This window comes from Lathyrus oleraceus, chromosome 4, assembly GCF_024323335.1.
Source record: "Lathyrus oleraceus cultivar Zhongwan6 chromosome 4, CAAS_Psat_ZW6_1.0, whole genome shotgun sequence".
NCBI lineage: Eukaryota > Viridiplantae > Streptophyta > Magnoliopsida > Fabales > Fabaceae > Lathyrus > Lathyrus oleraceus.
In genome coordinates this window covers 30,932,388-30,948,467 of record NC_066582.1, presented here as the reverse complement: position 1 = coordinate 30,948,467, position 16,080 = coordinate 30,932,388, and the positions used below count along the sequence as shown (strand labels likewise).

The following is a 16,080-nucleotide window of genomic DNA, read 5'->3' as shown; positions in this document are numbered from 1 at the left end:
TTTTTTCCGACAAGAATGATTTGAAAATTTCTAATTCTTCAACATTCATCCAACTCTTTTAATGTTAGTGCGTGAGAAATTTCTAGTGAGGAGAGAAAGAGAGAATATGAAAATAAAGATTCTAGTGTCAGAAGAATGATTGTGATACAAATTGATTGACATATGCGTGTATTTATATATAAAGTTACTTGATTATTAAGTAACAAATATAACAAATTAAATAACAAACTAAATATCAAATCCTAAATCTTAATTAATTTTGGGTTTGAGCCACACACAACTTGGATTATATCTTATATCTCAACATATTCTTTATAATCTAAGTTGTCGAACATAGGTTAATCATAGTTGATCTTAACTATTTCTAATTTCTTTTTCAAATTCAAGAATTTGTCGATCTTCAATCCTTTTTATGAAAATGTCGGCTAACTGTGTTTCACTTGAGCAATGTCTTACTTTAAGTTCATCTCGATTTACCTTCTCTCTTAAAAAATAAAATCTACCTTCGATGTGCTTACTTCTTTCATGCAAAAGCGAATTCTTTGCAAGATTTATGACTTACTTGTTGTCGATCTGCAACATCAGAGGTTTCTTTACTTTGACCTTCATTTCTTCAAGCATAAATCTGATCCAAATTGCTTGACATACAACATATGATCCTATTATATATTCAACCTCACACGATAACAATGATACCACGGGTTGCTTTCTTGAGCACCAAGAGATTGAGGCACCAAACACTTGAAAGAAATAATCAGTTGTGTTTCTTAGATCTTCCTTATCTCCACACCAATCAACATTTGAATAGCAAGTAACAATAACTTATTTGCTTTCATAGTCTCGTCGAAATAGAATTTCATAGTTTCTCGATCCTTTTAAGTCAGGATTCTTCTTGCAACCTTCATGTGTGACATCCTTGGTTCACTCATGTATCTGCTCACTAATCCGATTGAAAAAATCTATATATGGTCGACTGTTACACACATATCTCAAGATCTGAAAATTTGTTTGAACAAAGTTGCATAAACTTTGTCTTCCTTTCCATGCTTCTCCAACTTCAAATTTGGTTCGACAGATGAAGATGCAGGAGTCGAATCATCGATTCGGAATCTATCGAATATCTCTTAGATATACTTTCTTTAATGTAGAACCATACCTTGCTTCGACATTTGAAATTCCATACCTTGGAAATAAGACAAATTTCCTAGATTTGACATTTTAAATTCCTTCTTCATCGGCTCTTTGAACTTCGACAAGTTCTCTAAGCTACTTCCAGTTACTAACAAGTCATCGACATATAAGAAGATGTTTGTTATATATTGTGCCATAACTTGAACACAAACACCATACTTAGATTTGCATTTGACGAATCTCAATTCAACTAAGTATGAGTCGATCTTCTTGTTCCATGCCCTATGTGCTTGTTTGAGGCCATAGATTTGTATATTTTTCTTGCTTCCTCCTGAATCACAAATCCATGAGGTTGTGTGACATATACTTCTTCGGCTGATGCACTATTCAAAAATGCTGATTTCACATTTAAGTCAAATATCAACCAACCTTGATAGCATGCAAAGGCGACGACTAGTCGAACAATCTCCAATCTCGTTACTGGTTTGTATACTTCAGAGTAGTTGACTCCTTTTGTATGAAGAAAACCTCCAGTTACCAATCTCGTCTTATGTCTTGCTATCGACCCATCATCATTGTGTTTCAACTTGAACACCCACTTCAATTCGATAACTTTTGTATGTGTTGGAAATACGACTAACTCCTATGTGTTGTTTCTTTCAATTGGTTGTAACTCTACAACCATAGCTAACTTCCACTTTTTATCGTTTAAGGCTTCGTTATAATTGATTGGTCCAGCACCTGCAAGTAATGCGAAATGAACTAATTCTCCATCTGGTGTGACATCGTCACCAATCGCTTCATAGTCTTGAAGTCTTGCTGGGAAAGATCTAGTTCTTTGAGGTCTTTGACTAGTACTAGCTACACCATCGTCGACCTCAACTGTGTCGGGAATGTCATCAACTACTTCTTCTTCGACTGGAATATCAATAATATCTTTGACTTTGACATCATTACTTATTTCGTCAAATCATAGCTCGTCAATGGCTTGTCAATTGCATCAATATTTCAATCTCAGGCAGAATTTTCATTAATCACAATATCTCGATTCATCACGATCTTCTGATTAATTGGATTGAATAATATGTATGCACTAGTTTTATGATATCCTACCAGAATCATATGTTCACTCTTTCCATCAAGCTTCCTACTTCTAGCATCAGGAACATGCTTGTAACAAATAGATCCAAACACCTTCAGATGACTCACTGATGGTCGTTTTCCACTCCAAAATTCTCCAGCAAACTTGTTCTTCATCTTCTTGGTATGACACTGTTTAGAATATAAACAACAATGGAAACAACTTCACCCCCATAAGGATTTTGAAAAATTCTTCTGCTTCAACATGCATTTCGCCATGTCCAATATGATCTTGTTTCTTCTTTCTGTTATTCCATTATGTTGAGGCGTGTAAGGAGCAGTTACCTCATCATCGACACCATGTTCTACACAAAGCTCTTCAAACATCTTGGACGTGTACTCGCCGTCTCCATATGTTTACAGAACTTTGATCTTCTTCTCACTTTGTTTTCGACAAGCATCTTGAATCTCTTAAAATTTTCAAATACTTCGTCCTTTTGCTTGATCACATAGATCCACAATTTTCGACTAAACTCATCAACAAACAAAACAAAATACCTGTTTCCACCAATGGTATGTTCTTCAAAAAGTCTATATACATATGAATGTAAAACTTCGAGTATGCAGGAGGATCTCATTGGCATAGTCGAAACGAAAGACTTTATGGATTGCTTTCCGACTAGACAACCTTCACAGAGTTTGTCGGGCATCTCAAGATTTGGTATACCAATTACCATATCTTGAGTAATCAGTTGATTGAGTGATCGAAAGTTCAAATTTCCAAACCTTAAATGCCATAACCAATTATGCTTGTGGTCGACAACAGTTTTTAGATATTGTACTTCAGTTGAACTGATCATGGTCTTAAATGTCCTGTTCTTCGACAAAGGAGATTTTAAGATCAAATTGTTCTTGGTGTTGAACAATTCTAAGGCTCCATCTTTCATAATCACTGGAAACATTTTTTGATCAATTGTCCAAAACTTAGCAGATTGCACTTCATTCCAGATATATATAGTACATCTTTGATCATAGTTTTTTCTCCATTGCTCATTTGAAAAATGATGTCGTTAGTACCTTCTGCTTGCAACGAGCTATTATCAACAAGTTTGACCTTGCTCTTCTTCGACGAATCGAAATCTGGTAACCACACTTTTCGACCAATCATGTTTAAGCAACCTGAGTCGAGGAATCAGATATTGGATTGGACATGGTCATCTGCAACTGCATCCATAACCATCATATCTTCAAAATCATCTGAATCTTAACGTGCAAGGTTTGCTCCTTCCTCCTTGCCTTTTGTAGATCCATTGTCTTTATTGTACCGACAATGCTTGGCCAATTGACCCCCACTTTTCACAGGTATATCATTGCATATCTTTTTTCTCTGTCTTTCTGATAGGAGTTTCCTCCTCCCCTTTTCGAGGATTCAGATGTCCTATCATCGACCTTGTGCTTTTGAGGATTTGACCAAGACTTCTTGCTCTGAGTCTTATCTCCTTTGCCTTTGACCTTTTATTGTACCAACAATGCTTGGCCAATTGACCCCCACTTTTCACAGGTATATCATTGCACATCTTTTTTCTCTGTCTTTCTGATAAGAGTTTCCTCCTCCCCTTTTCGAGGATTCAGATGTCCTATTATCGACCTTGTGCTTTTGAGGATTTGACCAAGACTTCTTGCTCTGAGTCTTGTCTCCTTTGCCTTTGACCTTGTCTGAACCACCATACTTCTTCCAAGTCTGAGCTTGTAGTGCTTGTATCGAATATTGAAACCCCTTTCTTTTTGACAATCCTAATCTCATACGCATCCAATGAACCAACCAAATCTTTCAGTTTCATGATTTTAAGATGGTTGGATTCTTGAATAGCTACGATAACGTGATCAACGTGAGAGGTCAACGTACACTTACCTTATTAACTATCATCTTATCAGTTAGGGTTTCACCACAACTCTTCATGAGATGGATGAGATTCTGCACTTTCGACGCATAACATACAATCTTTTCATCTTCTCCCATTTGCAACAATTCATATTGCCGTCACAAAGTCTGCAATTTGACGACTTTGACTTTCTCACCTCCTTCATAGTACTTGACAAGAATATCCCATGCCTCCTTCACCGATTCAGCATGAGAGATCTTGTCGAAATTCACCGAGTCTACCGCCGATTAAATATAATACACAACCTTGCAGTCTTTCTTCTTCGTCTTCTTGTGCGCGACTCTCTGAGCAGCAGTTCCATTCTCAACAAGTTCAGGGACGCTATTCATTAAAGTTGAATTAAGGATTGCATTTGTTTTCTCCATCAGATCCAATTCTTGTCAATTGGAAGAAAATTCAGAATGTCATTAGTACCATTTATTTTTGCAGCAATTGATTAACAATCCACGGTCCCAGAAACAAGATCATCGACGTGTGATTCTTGAAAACAGAATCAAAAACCTAACCAGAACTTTAAATATCAATTTGTTAGTGCGTATGAGACTTTTAGTTAAAGGAGAAAGAGAGAATATGAAAATAAAGATTTTATTACTGAAGAATGATTGTAATATAAACTGATTTACATATTTTCTAGTAAATATTTATATACAAAATTATTTAACTACTAAATAACAAACAATAAATCCTATTAACTTTAAACTTAGACTACACACAACTGAGATTATATCTTATTTAGTTCTTGAAACATAGAATATATTAAAAATACTTTATTTTCTAACAATATCCCTCTTCCAATTCAATAGCTTTTGTTACCACCCTCGTGTTCATGACAGTAAAAAAGCATCTTAACATTCAATATTTTATTTTTATTTTTATGAAAATAAAAAAATTATGGCGTGGCTTGTGTCTAAACATATTTGTGACGCGATATTGACCTGGTTGACTTGTAGCCAAACGTAGCATGATGAATGAATGTTTATGAAATTCTCAACTTGCGAACATCTAGTTAAAAACATTCTATTGAACTGCAATGCAATATCATACTAATAATTTCAATACAGTCATGACCATTTCATTAGTCCTTAATCAAACAAATCTTGTGATTGTTAAAACCAGGTCCATTCCAAACTACAAGAGAGACTTTTCTTTTGTTTACTGAGAATTGTCACTTGGCCCATATCTTCGTACCCTCTCATCAATCCACTCCCTCATATCCCCCAATACAAGATTAGCAGACTCATCCGGCTCCCCTTGAATCAAAGAATGATACATCCCATCATAAAGCTTCAAAGTCTTATCCTTAGAAGAAGCCTTCTCATACAAAAGCTTAGAAGATGAAGGGCACGTGACACCATCAGCAGTTCCATGTGCAGTAAGAAACGGCACCGTTACGTTAGAGAAATTATCCTGCACATACTGAGTAACCCTAACAAGTTCCCTCATGGTCCCTACTCTAGGTGGGCCTGTATACCTCCTTGGATTAGAAGCGATTATTTTCAGCTTATTCGGATCCCGAATCGCTTTTCCAACCATTTTGTTATCAGGCATAGCCGCCCACGTGTCCGCCAAACCAAACAAGAGACCGTACACGAACAAATGAACCTTACTAGGTTTCATATCCTCGGGGATCACGAAAAGCGGCGCGGAGAATATCAAACCCGTCCACGTGTCCGGTTCTGATTGGAAGTACATCAGCAATGTGGCTAAACCGCCCATGGATTCCCCGAAGAGAAACGCTGGGAGGGTGGTGTAGGGAGGACTGCGGCGGGTGTGGAGGAAGAACGAAAGCGAGGTGGATGCGATCTTGTCCATGTCGCCGAGGTAGCAACGGAGGCCGTCGGAACGGCCGTGACCTAGGAGATCGGCGGTGAAGACGGCGTACCCCCAGGTGGCGAATGTGATGCAGATTTTTTGGAAGAGCCAGCCGGTGTCGGAGCCGTAGCCGTGAGTCATGTAAACGGTGGCTTTGATTTTGCCGTCGAGTGGGAGGAAGGACTGTGTGAAGATTTTGCCGTTGGGGGTTTCGAAGTGGGATTTGGTGTTGGTGACTCCTTGGGAGGTGTAGTACTCCTCTTCGGGAGTGTGGCCCCAGAAGTTAGGGGGAATCTCCGATTCCGGTTGCTGTGCCATTTTCAGCGATGGAGATGGAAACGGAAGAGGATGATGATAAGAATAATATTGAAGAAAAATATATAAATAAATAAATAATGGAAAAGTAAGGAGTTAGGGGAGTAGTTGGTGGATGGGACCCACGGGAGTTGGTGAACGAACCTACCATGGTTCATTATTGAAATTGAAACGCGTTTGATTTTGTTTTGGCTATGGGTTAAAATAATTGGGCCTATATCTAGTTGGACTAGTGCTTTGAAGAAGAATCTACATGCACCCCAAAGTTTTACATAGCACTCCACATATTTTAGAAATGTCAAAAATACCCCTTTCATTTTTTATTCTTATAAAATTTTTACTCAAAAGAAGAATATCCCTTTCATTTTTTATTTTCTAGGTACATGCCAAGCTCTTTTGTTTCTTTTAGACCAGACATCTGGATAATCTGATTTCTAATGTGAATAGAAGTATTGTTAGAAAGTAAAATGCTTGACTTGTCTATACTTACTCTTTGCCTAGAAGCTCCATAAAAATTCCTTAGGACTTTAGTGATACAAGTAATTTGTTGAACAATGGCCTGCCCAAATAGAATCAGATAATCTGCAAACATTAGTTGCAGAGTAGTAAAACCATGTTTCCCTATTTTCATGCCATTTCTTCTCCACAACATCCAGAATCATATGAGATAACTCGTCAATACATAAGACAAAAAGGTAAGGGTATAATAGGTCCCCTTGCCTAAATCCTTTTTTGAGATTGAAGAAATCACATTTTTGTCCATTCTAGATAGTTCTCATACACACTGAAGATATTGAAGCCATGATTATGCACTTGAGATGATGAGGTAACCTGAGTTCTATAAACACTTCCTCTACAAACTTCCATTTTATCTTATCATAGGATTTTTCCAAATCAACTTTGATGGCAAAGAAACCCTTCTTACTTTTAACTTATCCATACTATACATAATTTCTTGAGCAACCACTATATTTTCATGTATGTTCCTATTTGGAATAAAACCAAACAGATTAGGAGATGCCCCCTTGTCCATACACACCTTCATTCTAAATTGGATAACCTAGTCCAGAGATTTAACTTTAGGGATAAATATCAGTTTGATTAATCTCCTATATCTTGCAAGGGTTATCCCACAAGTCTTGAACAAAACTACAAACATTGTTGCCTACCACATTCCAAGATTGCTAGAAGAAGCCAACATGGTAACCATCAGGCTCTAGAGATTTCCAAGGAGTCATATCAAAGATAACTTGCTTTATTTCTTCATTCACCAACTCTCTATTAAGCTTGCATATATTGCTCTATTCAATTTACGGATAAGGATGACCAGTTTGGATCCACTCATCAACATCAACATCAGTGATATAAAGATTGTGAAAGAAGGTTGTAAACATTCTCTTACTTTCAGTTACATCTTCTACCCAATCTCCTTGATTATTCTTAATAAACTGGATGATTTTACTTCTCCTACCTTGCACTGCTTTGTTGTGATAGAATATAGTGTTCTTGTCATCATCTACTAACCATTTATGTTTAGATCTTTGGTGCCACATCTATTCCTCATGGTGAAGTATCTTAGCCAAATATTGTTGAAGTTTTTTCTCTAACTTGACAAGCCCCTCAGGATTCTTACCCCCTTAAAAGGCTCTTTGAATACCTCTCATCCTGACCATGAGCTTGTTTTTTTTTCCTTCTAAACATTTTTCATAGTATGCATATTCTAATTATTCACCTGAGATTTGATATTCTCCAAGTTATTGATAAGGTTAGAGTTAGATTTTCAACTAGAAGTGATCATAACAAAATATGTTTTATCCGAGACCCACGAACTCTCAAATTTAAAGTATTCAGGATATGTCATATTGACATTGTCATTCAGAGAGACTAGTAGAGGATGATGGTCAAAAAAGTCTAAACGAGTAAGAACTTTAACCTAAGCATCGGGAAATTGGAGTCTCCATTTCTTATTGCTAAGGCCTCGATCCAGTCTTTCATAAATTTGAAGCCCTTCATGGTATATCGGGCCCTTCCAGGTATATTTGTATCCAATCGAACCAAGATCCATAAGATTACAACAATTAACGCGTCTTGAAACATAACACACTTCATGGCCAAAGGAAAATTGCCTCCCCTCTTCTCATGACTTGAAAGAATGTCGTTGAAGTCACCACCAACAAACCAACTACAGACGATGTTCTCAGCAATGTTTTTCAATTCACTCCATAGCTCATTCCTCCATTCCTTTATATGACTCTCATACACCGTTGTTAGTAACCAATATACCTCATCTTCCATATTGATTCTAACATGCAAGAATTGAAAATGCTTTTTGATTGTGAAGACTTTAATTTTGTTCATCTTCAAACCCATAGATATTCCCCTTGCACACCCCTCACCTCAATATAATTAAAACCATTCTAACCTAGCTTATTGAATTTCTTGCAAAGTTTTGCAGGATTGATTCTTGTTTCCATCACCACAAAAATGTCATGATGGCTTTAGCACAAATAACAATGACAAACTCTAGTGAAAGCTTAATTACCAGCTCCACGATAATTCTAAAGTACAAAATAAAAAGTGGCTTTGATCATTAAAGTTAATTAAGAATTGGAACCCCTTGCCTCGCATTCAGAGTCTCCTCCACCAGCTTCATATTAGAGTTTGCAGTCACTGAAAGAGACTTAAGTTTGATGATGACGGTGTCATGAAAGAGGTAAATTGAATATCTCTATCTTGACCAAATGGGAAGTTATACAAGAGAGATTTTTTAAAACCGATGACAATATGAAATTCCACATCAAAGAAAAATTATGGAAAATTGATTATCTGGAAACCATTGACTTGAAACCACCATATCAACGGGTAAAAACAAAAAGATGCTCTGAAGTAGGTTAAGTCTACACCGAGGGACAATTTTATGATGCACCCTCCTTTGTATTTTAAGTATGTTGACAGTTTTTCCGGACTCACCAATTCCAAAATCTTAAAAAGTGATTTTAAAGGAACTCGCATTGGCAAACCACCTCCTTCACCGCCTCCATTAAAAAATCCATTCATTATCGAGATGCCAGTTTTTATGCACAAATACATCGAACAGATCGTCAATATTTAGGGTGATGGTAATTGCGGTTTTTGAGCAATTTCGATTTTGATCGGTAAAAGAGAAAATGATCACACACTTGTCCGCCATAAACTTATCCATGAGTTGAGGATCCATAAAGAATCATACACACGACTTTACAAAAAGAAAGGAAATTTTGATGCAATTTATGAGTCTTTTGTTCCTTGCATTAGTGGACCACACTGGAGGAAAAATGGACGCGCTTCCTTGAAATGCGTCATCTCATAAAAAACGCGTATGATAAAGTGTGTATTGATCTTACAAGATACTATTTTTTGGAAAAAAATTCAAATGGAATGGACGACTCGCCCCATCTCAAAAAAAAAATCCATTACGCATCGCCCAATCTCAAAATCCAAATGATCGTATTATGTGTATTGGACGACTTTCAAAATTACAGAACTTTGTTCAAGTTTATATGAAACCGGGATGCCCTATACCACTTACATCAGTGGAGTGGACGACTCATTCAACAACAAAAGTCGATACTTGGCCTAACCGATTTGTAGAAAGGATGCAATAGTTCACCAAATTTAGCGTCGTTGAAAGAAAATGAAATGCACAAAAATCAGAGGGGTGTCACTCATACTTGTAGATTTAGCTGACGACAAATCTTTTGATTTGTTTTAGTTTTTAGTCATTAATTAGTTGTATATAATTGTGTATTAATATTAATTAAGTGTAATATATAGAATTTCAAATATTTTAATACATTTTGATGTTTGTAATTTTTTTGTCAATTTGCCAAACAAAACACACATCTTTTGTTTTCTGTTTGGATCATGAGAGATTTCAGAAATGCATCTCTTAAATAAGAGAATATGATGGTATCGGAGATACATCTCTGAACCTCCATTGATACAAGATAGCATTTTTTAGATCCATATTTGTTTACAACTACTATAAATATAGGCTATTGTATCATGTCTCGTGCAAATAGAAAATGTCGCAAATGAACATCATCTTGTATGTTGCAAATGTCTCCTTTTCCAATGCGACACCGAGGCAAAAATTTAAGATCAATAAGTACACCCCATTTTGCAGATTTGCAAAATGAAGTGCAGAATCTCCTACCTTACTGAGATAATCAATAAATTGTGAAACTCGAGTACTGTTTACCGTCAATTAACAACGAATATAATATTGAGTTCAACAACTATGAGCTCAAAACAGATGCAAATGTAAGGGCTATATGGAATCCATTTTCCCATTTCGAAACAAAAATTCTGATCAAGGTGGAAGCGACGATTTCAATATTTGTTGGAATATTATGTCAATATTCAAATATAGGGAGATGAATTTGAAAAAGTTCCTTATGTCAAGTCCCACATTGTGTGTTAGTTGAAAATTTTCCTTAGTCTTTCCCATATTGCTTAGGTGAGATATATTTCATTCCTCACTTCATTATATAAGAAAATTTCTTGTTTCATTTCAAAAGACACCAAAAACTTATTTTTAGTTTTTTCTTCCCCACTCCCATAACTCTGCGTCTTTCAAATTGTCGAATCGCCAATTTCCCCCCTTTTCTTTTTACTCGTTGAATTTTCCGAGTATTTTCTTTTATTATCTTTAGAGAATTATGTTAATTTCTCCTCGTTTAAGTTGAGAAATTACAAGTATTAATTTTTGAATTCTCTTTGGAGAATTATTTAAATTTCTCTTGGTTTGAGAAATATTATGACTGATTGTTATAGTAGATACTACAAGTGGTATTTATACCATATTCGAATGGTCTTTGTACCATTATAGGGTGTATTTCTAGACCGATTATCTACCGTGCAAGTAGTAATCATACAATATAGAAATGAGCTGTTTTATCCTAGAGGCGGCGCGGTTGTTTGACTGCTTTGCATAACTTTGGGCAGTGCCGCGAAACGTCTTAAAGAGAGCGACCTAATATGCGACTCGACTCGTTAATTTCTTTTGTGGCTAATTTTCAAAACCGTGAAACAAATTTTTTAAGACATTTCGAACTGCCATGGATACAAAAGAAATTAACGGTAAAAATGTGAATTTAGATGGAACACTTAATAGTATTGAAGCTGAATATGTTGCATATATTAAAGCGAACATTTACAGCTCAAAAAAGAAATCACCTTATGAAAAGAGAATGATTACAAAATCATATTCTAAATGGACTCGCAGATGATCTGTGATTATTATAGTAGTTTCGATACTGCAAAATAGGTTTGGGATGCTCTGAAAAAAGGTGACATGAAGAAGCTGGAGCAAAGAAGTATGCAGGTAGTCGCTATCACAAGTATCATATGGTATAGATGAAAGATCCATGGAGACTCAATGACATGAACTTCAAAAGATTTATTATGAGATCACCCCAAAAGGTATGTGTTTAGATGAACCATTTTAAATTTCCTTTAATATTGACAAACTGCCCCATAGTTTCAAAGTTTTTAAAATTGTACTTTGCTGCAAAATAAAAGAATTTTTAATTGAGAGTCTGATTATTCGTCTGAAGAAGAATCTTAGAAACATGATCAAAGATAAAAAGTCTTGGTTGTTTCAAACAATAAAAAGAAATTTGGTGTAGTTCTTAAGCCATTTGGAAAATAATTAAAGAATCAGAACTGCAATATTGTGAATCGAATTAAGAATAAGAACCCTTCAAGGGCCCTAATTACTCCAATTGAATGGCAATAACCACCACCATAACAATATGACAATGATGTTTTTCTTAATTTAATTGTGGAAAACTAGGTCATATGATTAAAAAATGTAAGGTCAGGCTTGAACCTCATGTTGCCCCTAATGCACATGTTAACCTGACTGATGAATAATTTATTGCTTTGATTACTAAAATCAACGTGATTGGTGATTATGATGGTTGATGGTTAGACATTGCCTCCTCTCGTCATGTCTGTTATGATCGTGCAAGGTTTAAAACATACACGAATAAGAAAGTGTTGTCGGGAGTTGCCCACACCACTAATATTGTCGGTATTGGAGAAGTGGAACAGAGTCCACCTATGAAAAAACTGTAATCTTGAAGGATGTCATGTATACTTTAGAGATTATAAAGAATCTTTTTTCTGGTTTTCTTCTGAATAAGGCATTGTTTAGTCAATCTGTTGGGGTATACTTGTACACAATCACTAAAAATAATATTTTTATGAAATTGCTATGTTTAAGACTTTTGCGAATGAAATTGAAATTCTATTTAGTAACAAGATTAAGAGAATTCGTAGTGATAAGGGAATTGAATATTATTTTAGTTTATTTAATGAATTTTATAAACAACATTGAATTGTACATGAAATGACTGCGCCATATTCTCCTGAAATGAATGATAAAACAGATAGAAAGAATATAACTCTTACTGAACTAATTGTTGCTATTACGTTGAATTCTGGTTTTGCATCTCACTAATAGGGGACATTTTATTGATTGTTTGCTATGTCCTGAATAGAGTTCCCAAGTCAAAAAGTAAGATCTCTCCTTATAAGATATTAAAGAAAAGACAACCAAACTTGTCTTATTTGAGAACTTGGGATTGTCTGGCTTATGTCATAATTTTGGATCACAAACGAGTAAAACTCGCTAGTAGAACCTATGAATGTTTATTCATTGGGTATGCAGCAAACAATAAGCCATATAGGTTTTATGACCTAAATGCAAAAGTGATTATAGAATCAAATGATGCTGAATTCTATGAAGACAATTTTCCTTTCAAATCGTGAAATAGTGGGGACAGTCAATCGAATCACATTCATGTGATAAAAAGCACTGAAAGCAACAACAAAGTAAAAATAGAACTTCGATGAAGTAAAAAAAAAGTAAGAGTTTCTACAGACTATGGGTCCGATTATGCGACTTATAATGTAGAAGAAGATCCAATAAATCTTCATGAATCCTTGTCATCTCTGGATGAAGATTAGTGGCAAGAAGCTATTTATGATAAGATAAATTCTTCTGAATATAACATGACCTTTCACTTAGTAGACTTGTCTCATGTTTGTAAGTCAATTGCTTGTAAATGTGTTTTGAAAAAGAAACTAAAACCTGATGAACAATTGATAAGTACAAGGTTCGCCTTGTAGCCAAATGTTTTAGGCAAAGAGAAAATATAGATCTCTTCGATACTTTTTCTCCAAACACTTGAATTACATCCATTAGGGTATGCCTTATTTCAATGGATGCTAATTATAACTTAATAGTATACCCAAATGGATGTTAGGACAATCTTTTTTAAACAGTGACTTAGAAGAAATCTATATGGACCAACTGGAAGGGTTTGTAATTCATATGCAAGAAAACAAGGCCGGTAAGTTAGATAAGTCTCTGTATGGTCTAAAACAAGGTCTAATGCAATGACATGAGAAGTTTGATAACTCCATGATATCGAATGGGTACAAAGTGAATGAAAGTGACAAATGTGTTTATTATAAATCTGAGAATCACATTTGCACTATCATATGTCTCTATGAAGATGATCTACTCATATTTGGATCAAACATTCTGGATGTTAATGATGTGAAATCATTGTTGTGCAACAACTTTGATATAAAAGTCCTCGGAGAAGCGAGCGTGAATCTTGATATCAAGATCACGAGATCCAAACAAAGAATTTATTAGATCAATCACTCTATACGGAGAAGATATTAAAGAAATATTATTACTTTGACTGTAAATCTGCATGTACGTCATATAACCCAAGTGTGAAACTGTTTAAGAACACTAGTGAAAGTGTCAGACAAACAAAATATGCGAGCATCATTGGATATCTTAGGTATGCCTCTGATTGTACTAGACCCGATATTGCATATGTCGTAGGATTGTTGTGCAGGTTTACTAGTAGGAGTAATGAACATTGTCAAGCTATTTAGAGAGTCACACGGTATCTTAAAAGACCGTGAATCTTGGTTTGCATTATCATAAATTTTTTGTTGTACTTGAATGATATAGTGACACATATTAGAATATCTTATCAGATGATTCTAAAGTAACTAGTGGCTATATATTCAATATAGTTGGAGGAGCTGTATCTTGGAAATCAAAGAAATAGACTATCCTGGCTCAGTCCACGATGGAGTGTGAGATGATAGCATTAACAACTGCTAATGGAGAAACAAGTTGGTTAAGATGCTTGCTAGCTGAGATCTCTTTGTTGGAAAAACCTATGCCAGCTGTGTTGATCCACTGCGATAGTACCGCAGCTATTGCAAAAATTAAGAACCGTTATTATAATGGTAAAAGACGTCAAATAAGAAGGAATCACAACACCGTCAAATATTATATCTCTAAAGGAGCCGTAAGAATGGATCGTGTACACATTGACGTAAATTTAGCAGATCCTTTGACGAAAGAATTAGTTAGAGAGAAAGTCCAGAATACATCATAGAAGATGGGACTAATGCCTATAGAGAAATGAGTTGCTCATGATGATAACCCGACCTAAATGACTAGAGATCCCAAAAAATAGGTTTAATGGGTAATAATAAGTTGTAAGTAATATGAGGTGATCATGCTAGAGTAAATAAGAGAAGCATGAATCCTGAAGCGATAAGAGGATGAGATAATGGAAACTCTTAATGAGATCTATATTTTATATGAATGAGTACCTAGGCTACCAGAGTACTCTTGATAGACTCACCTATGTGATTGTGGAACTTAGGCCGATTCTTATGGAATTCCGAGGCAGAATTCCTAAAGCCTTCATTAAACTGGGATACACGTGCATGGCCATTAATGCACAGACTATTAGAATACACCTTAAGAAAAGGTTGTGTGCGAGTTTGATGTCTGAGATAGAGTTCAAGACATTTGTGTCAGTCTTGTTGAATCAGAATCCTACTTGCTACGCAAAGGTTCAAGTCATAGACACCTTTGTTTATGCACAATCTTAAAAATATTTGACGACACTTCTGAAAGACTTTTTTAAATTCAAGTGGGGGATTGTTGGAACACTATGTCAATATTCAAATATAGGGAGATGAATTTGAAAAAGTTCCTTATGTCAATTCCCACATTGTATGTTAGTTGAAAATTTTCCTTAGTCCCAATTGCTTATGTGAGATATATTTCATTCCTCACTTCATTACATAAGGAAATTCCTTGTTTCATTTCAAAAGACACCAAAAACTTATTTTTAGTTTTTTCTTCCTCACTCTCATAACTATGCATCTTTCGAATTGTCGAAGCGTCAACTTCTCCCCCTTTCTTTTTACTTGTTAAATTTTTCGAGTATTTTCTTTTATTCTCTTTAGAGAATTATGTTAATTTCTCCTCGTTTGAGTTGAGAAATTACAAGTATTAATTTTTGAGTTCTCTTTGGAGAATTATTTGAATTTCTCTTGGTTTGAGAAATTATTATGACCGGTTGTTATACTAGATACTACGAGTGATATTTATACCATATTCGTATGGTCTTTGTACCATTAGAGGGTGTATTTCTAGATCAATTATCTACCGTCCAAGTAGTAATCGTACAATATAGAACTTGACTGTTTTATCCTGGAGACGGCGCGGTAGTTCGACTGCTTTGCATAACTTTGGGCAGTGTCGCGAAACATCTTAAAGAGAGCGACCTAGTACGTGACTCGACCCAGTAATTTCTTCTGTGGCTAATTTTCAAAACCGTGAAACAACAATATCGATCAAAGATATTGTGAAGATGTTGAAGCGTTCACCTGAACATTGAAATGTAATGCTTGATTTTATGTT

General features: G+C 35.4%; 1 protein-coding gene across 1 annotated transcript; it reads right to left on the bottom strand.

Moving 5' to 3' along the window:
- Positions 1-5,157: 5,157 nt before the first annotated feature.
- LOC127138593 (caffeoylshikimate esterase) lies at positions 5,158-6,409 on the bottom strand. Its single transcript, XM_051065073.1, has one exon. The coding sequence runs from the start codon at positions 6,282-6,284 to the stop codon at positions 5,307-5,309; it is 978 nt and encodes a 325-aa protein (XP_050921030.1). The 5' UTR covers positions 6,285-6,409; the 3' UTR covers positions 5,158-5,306.
- Between the last annotated feature and the right edge of the window lie 9,671 nt (positions 6,410-16,080).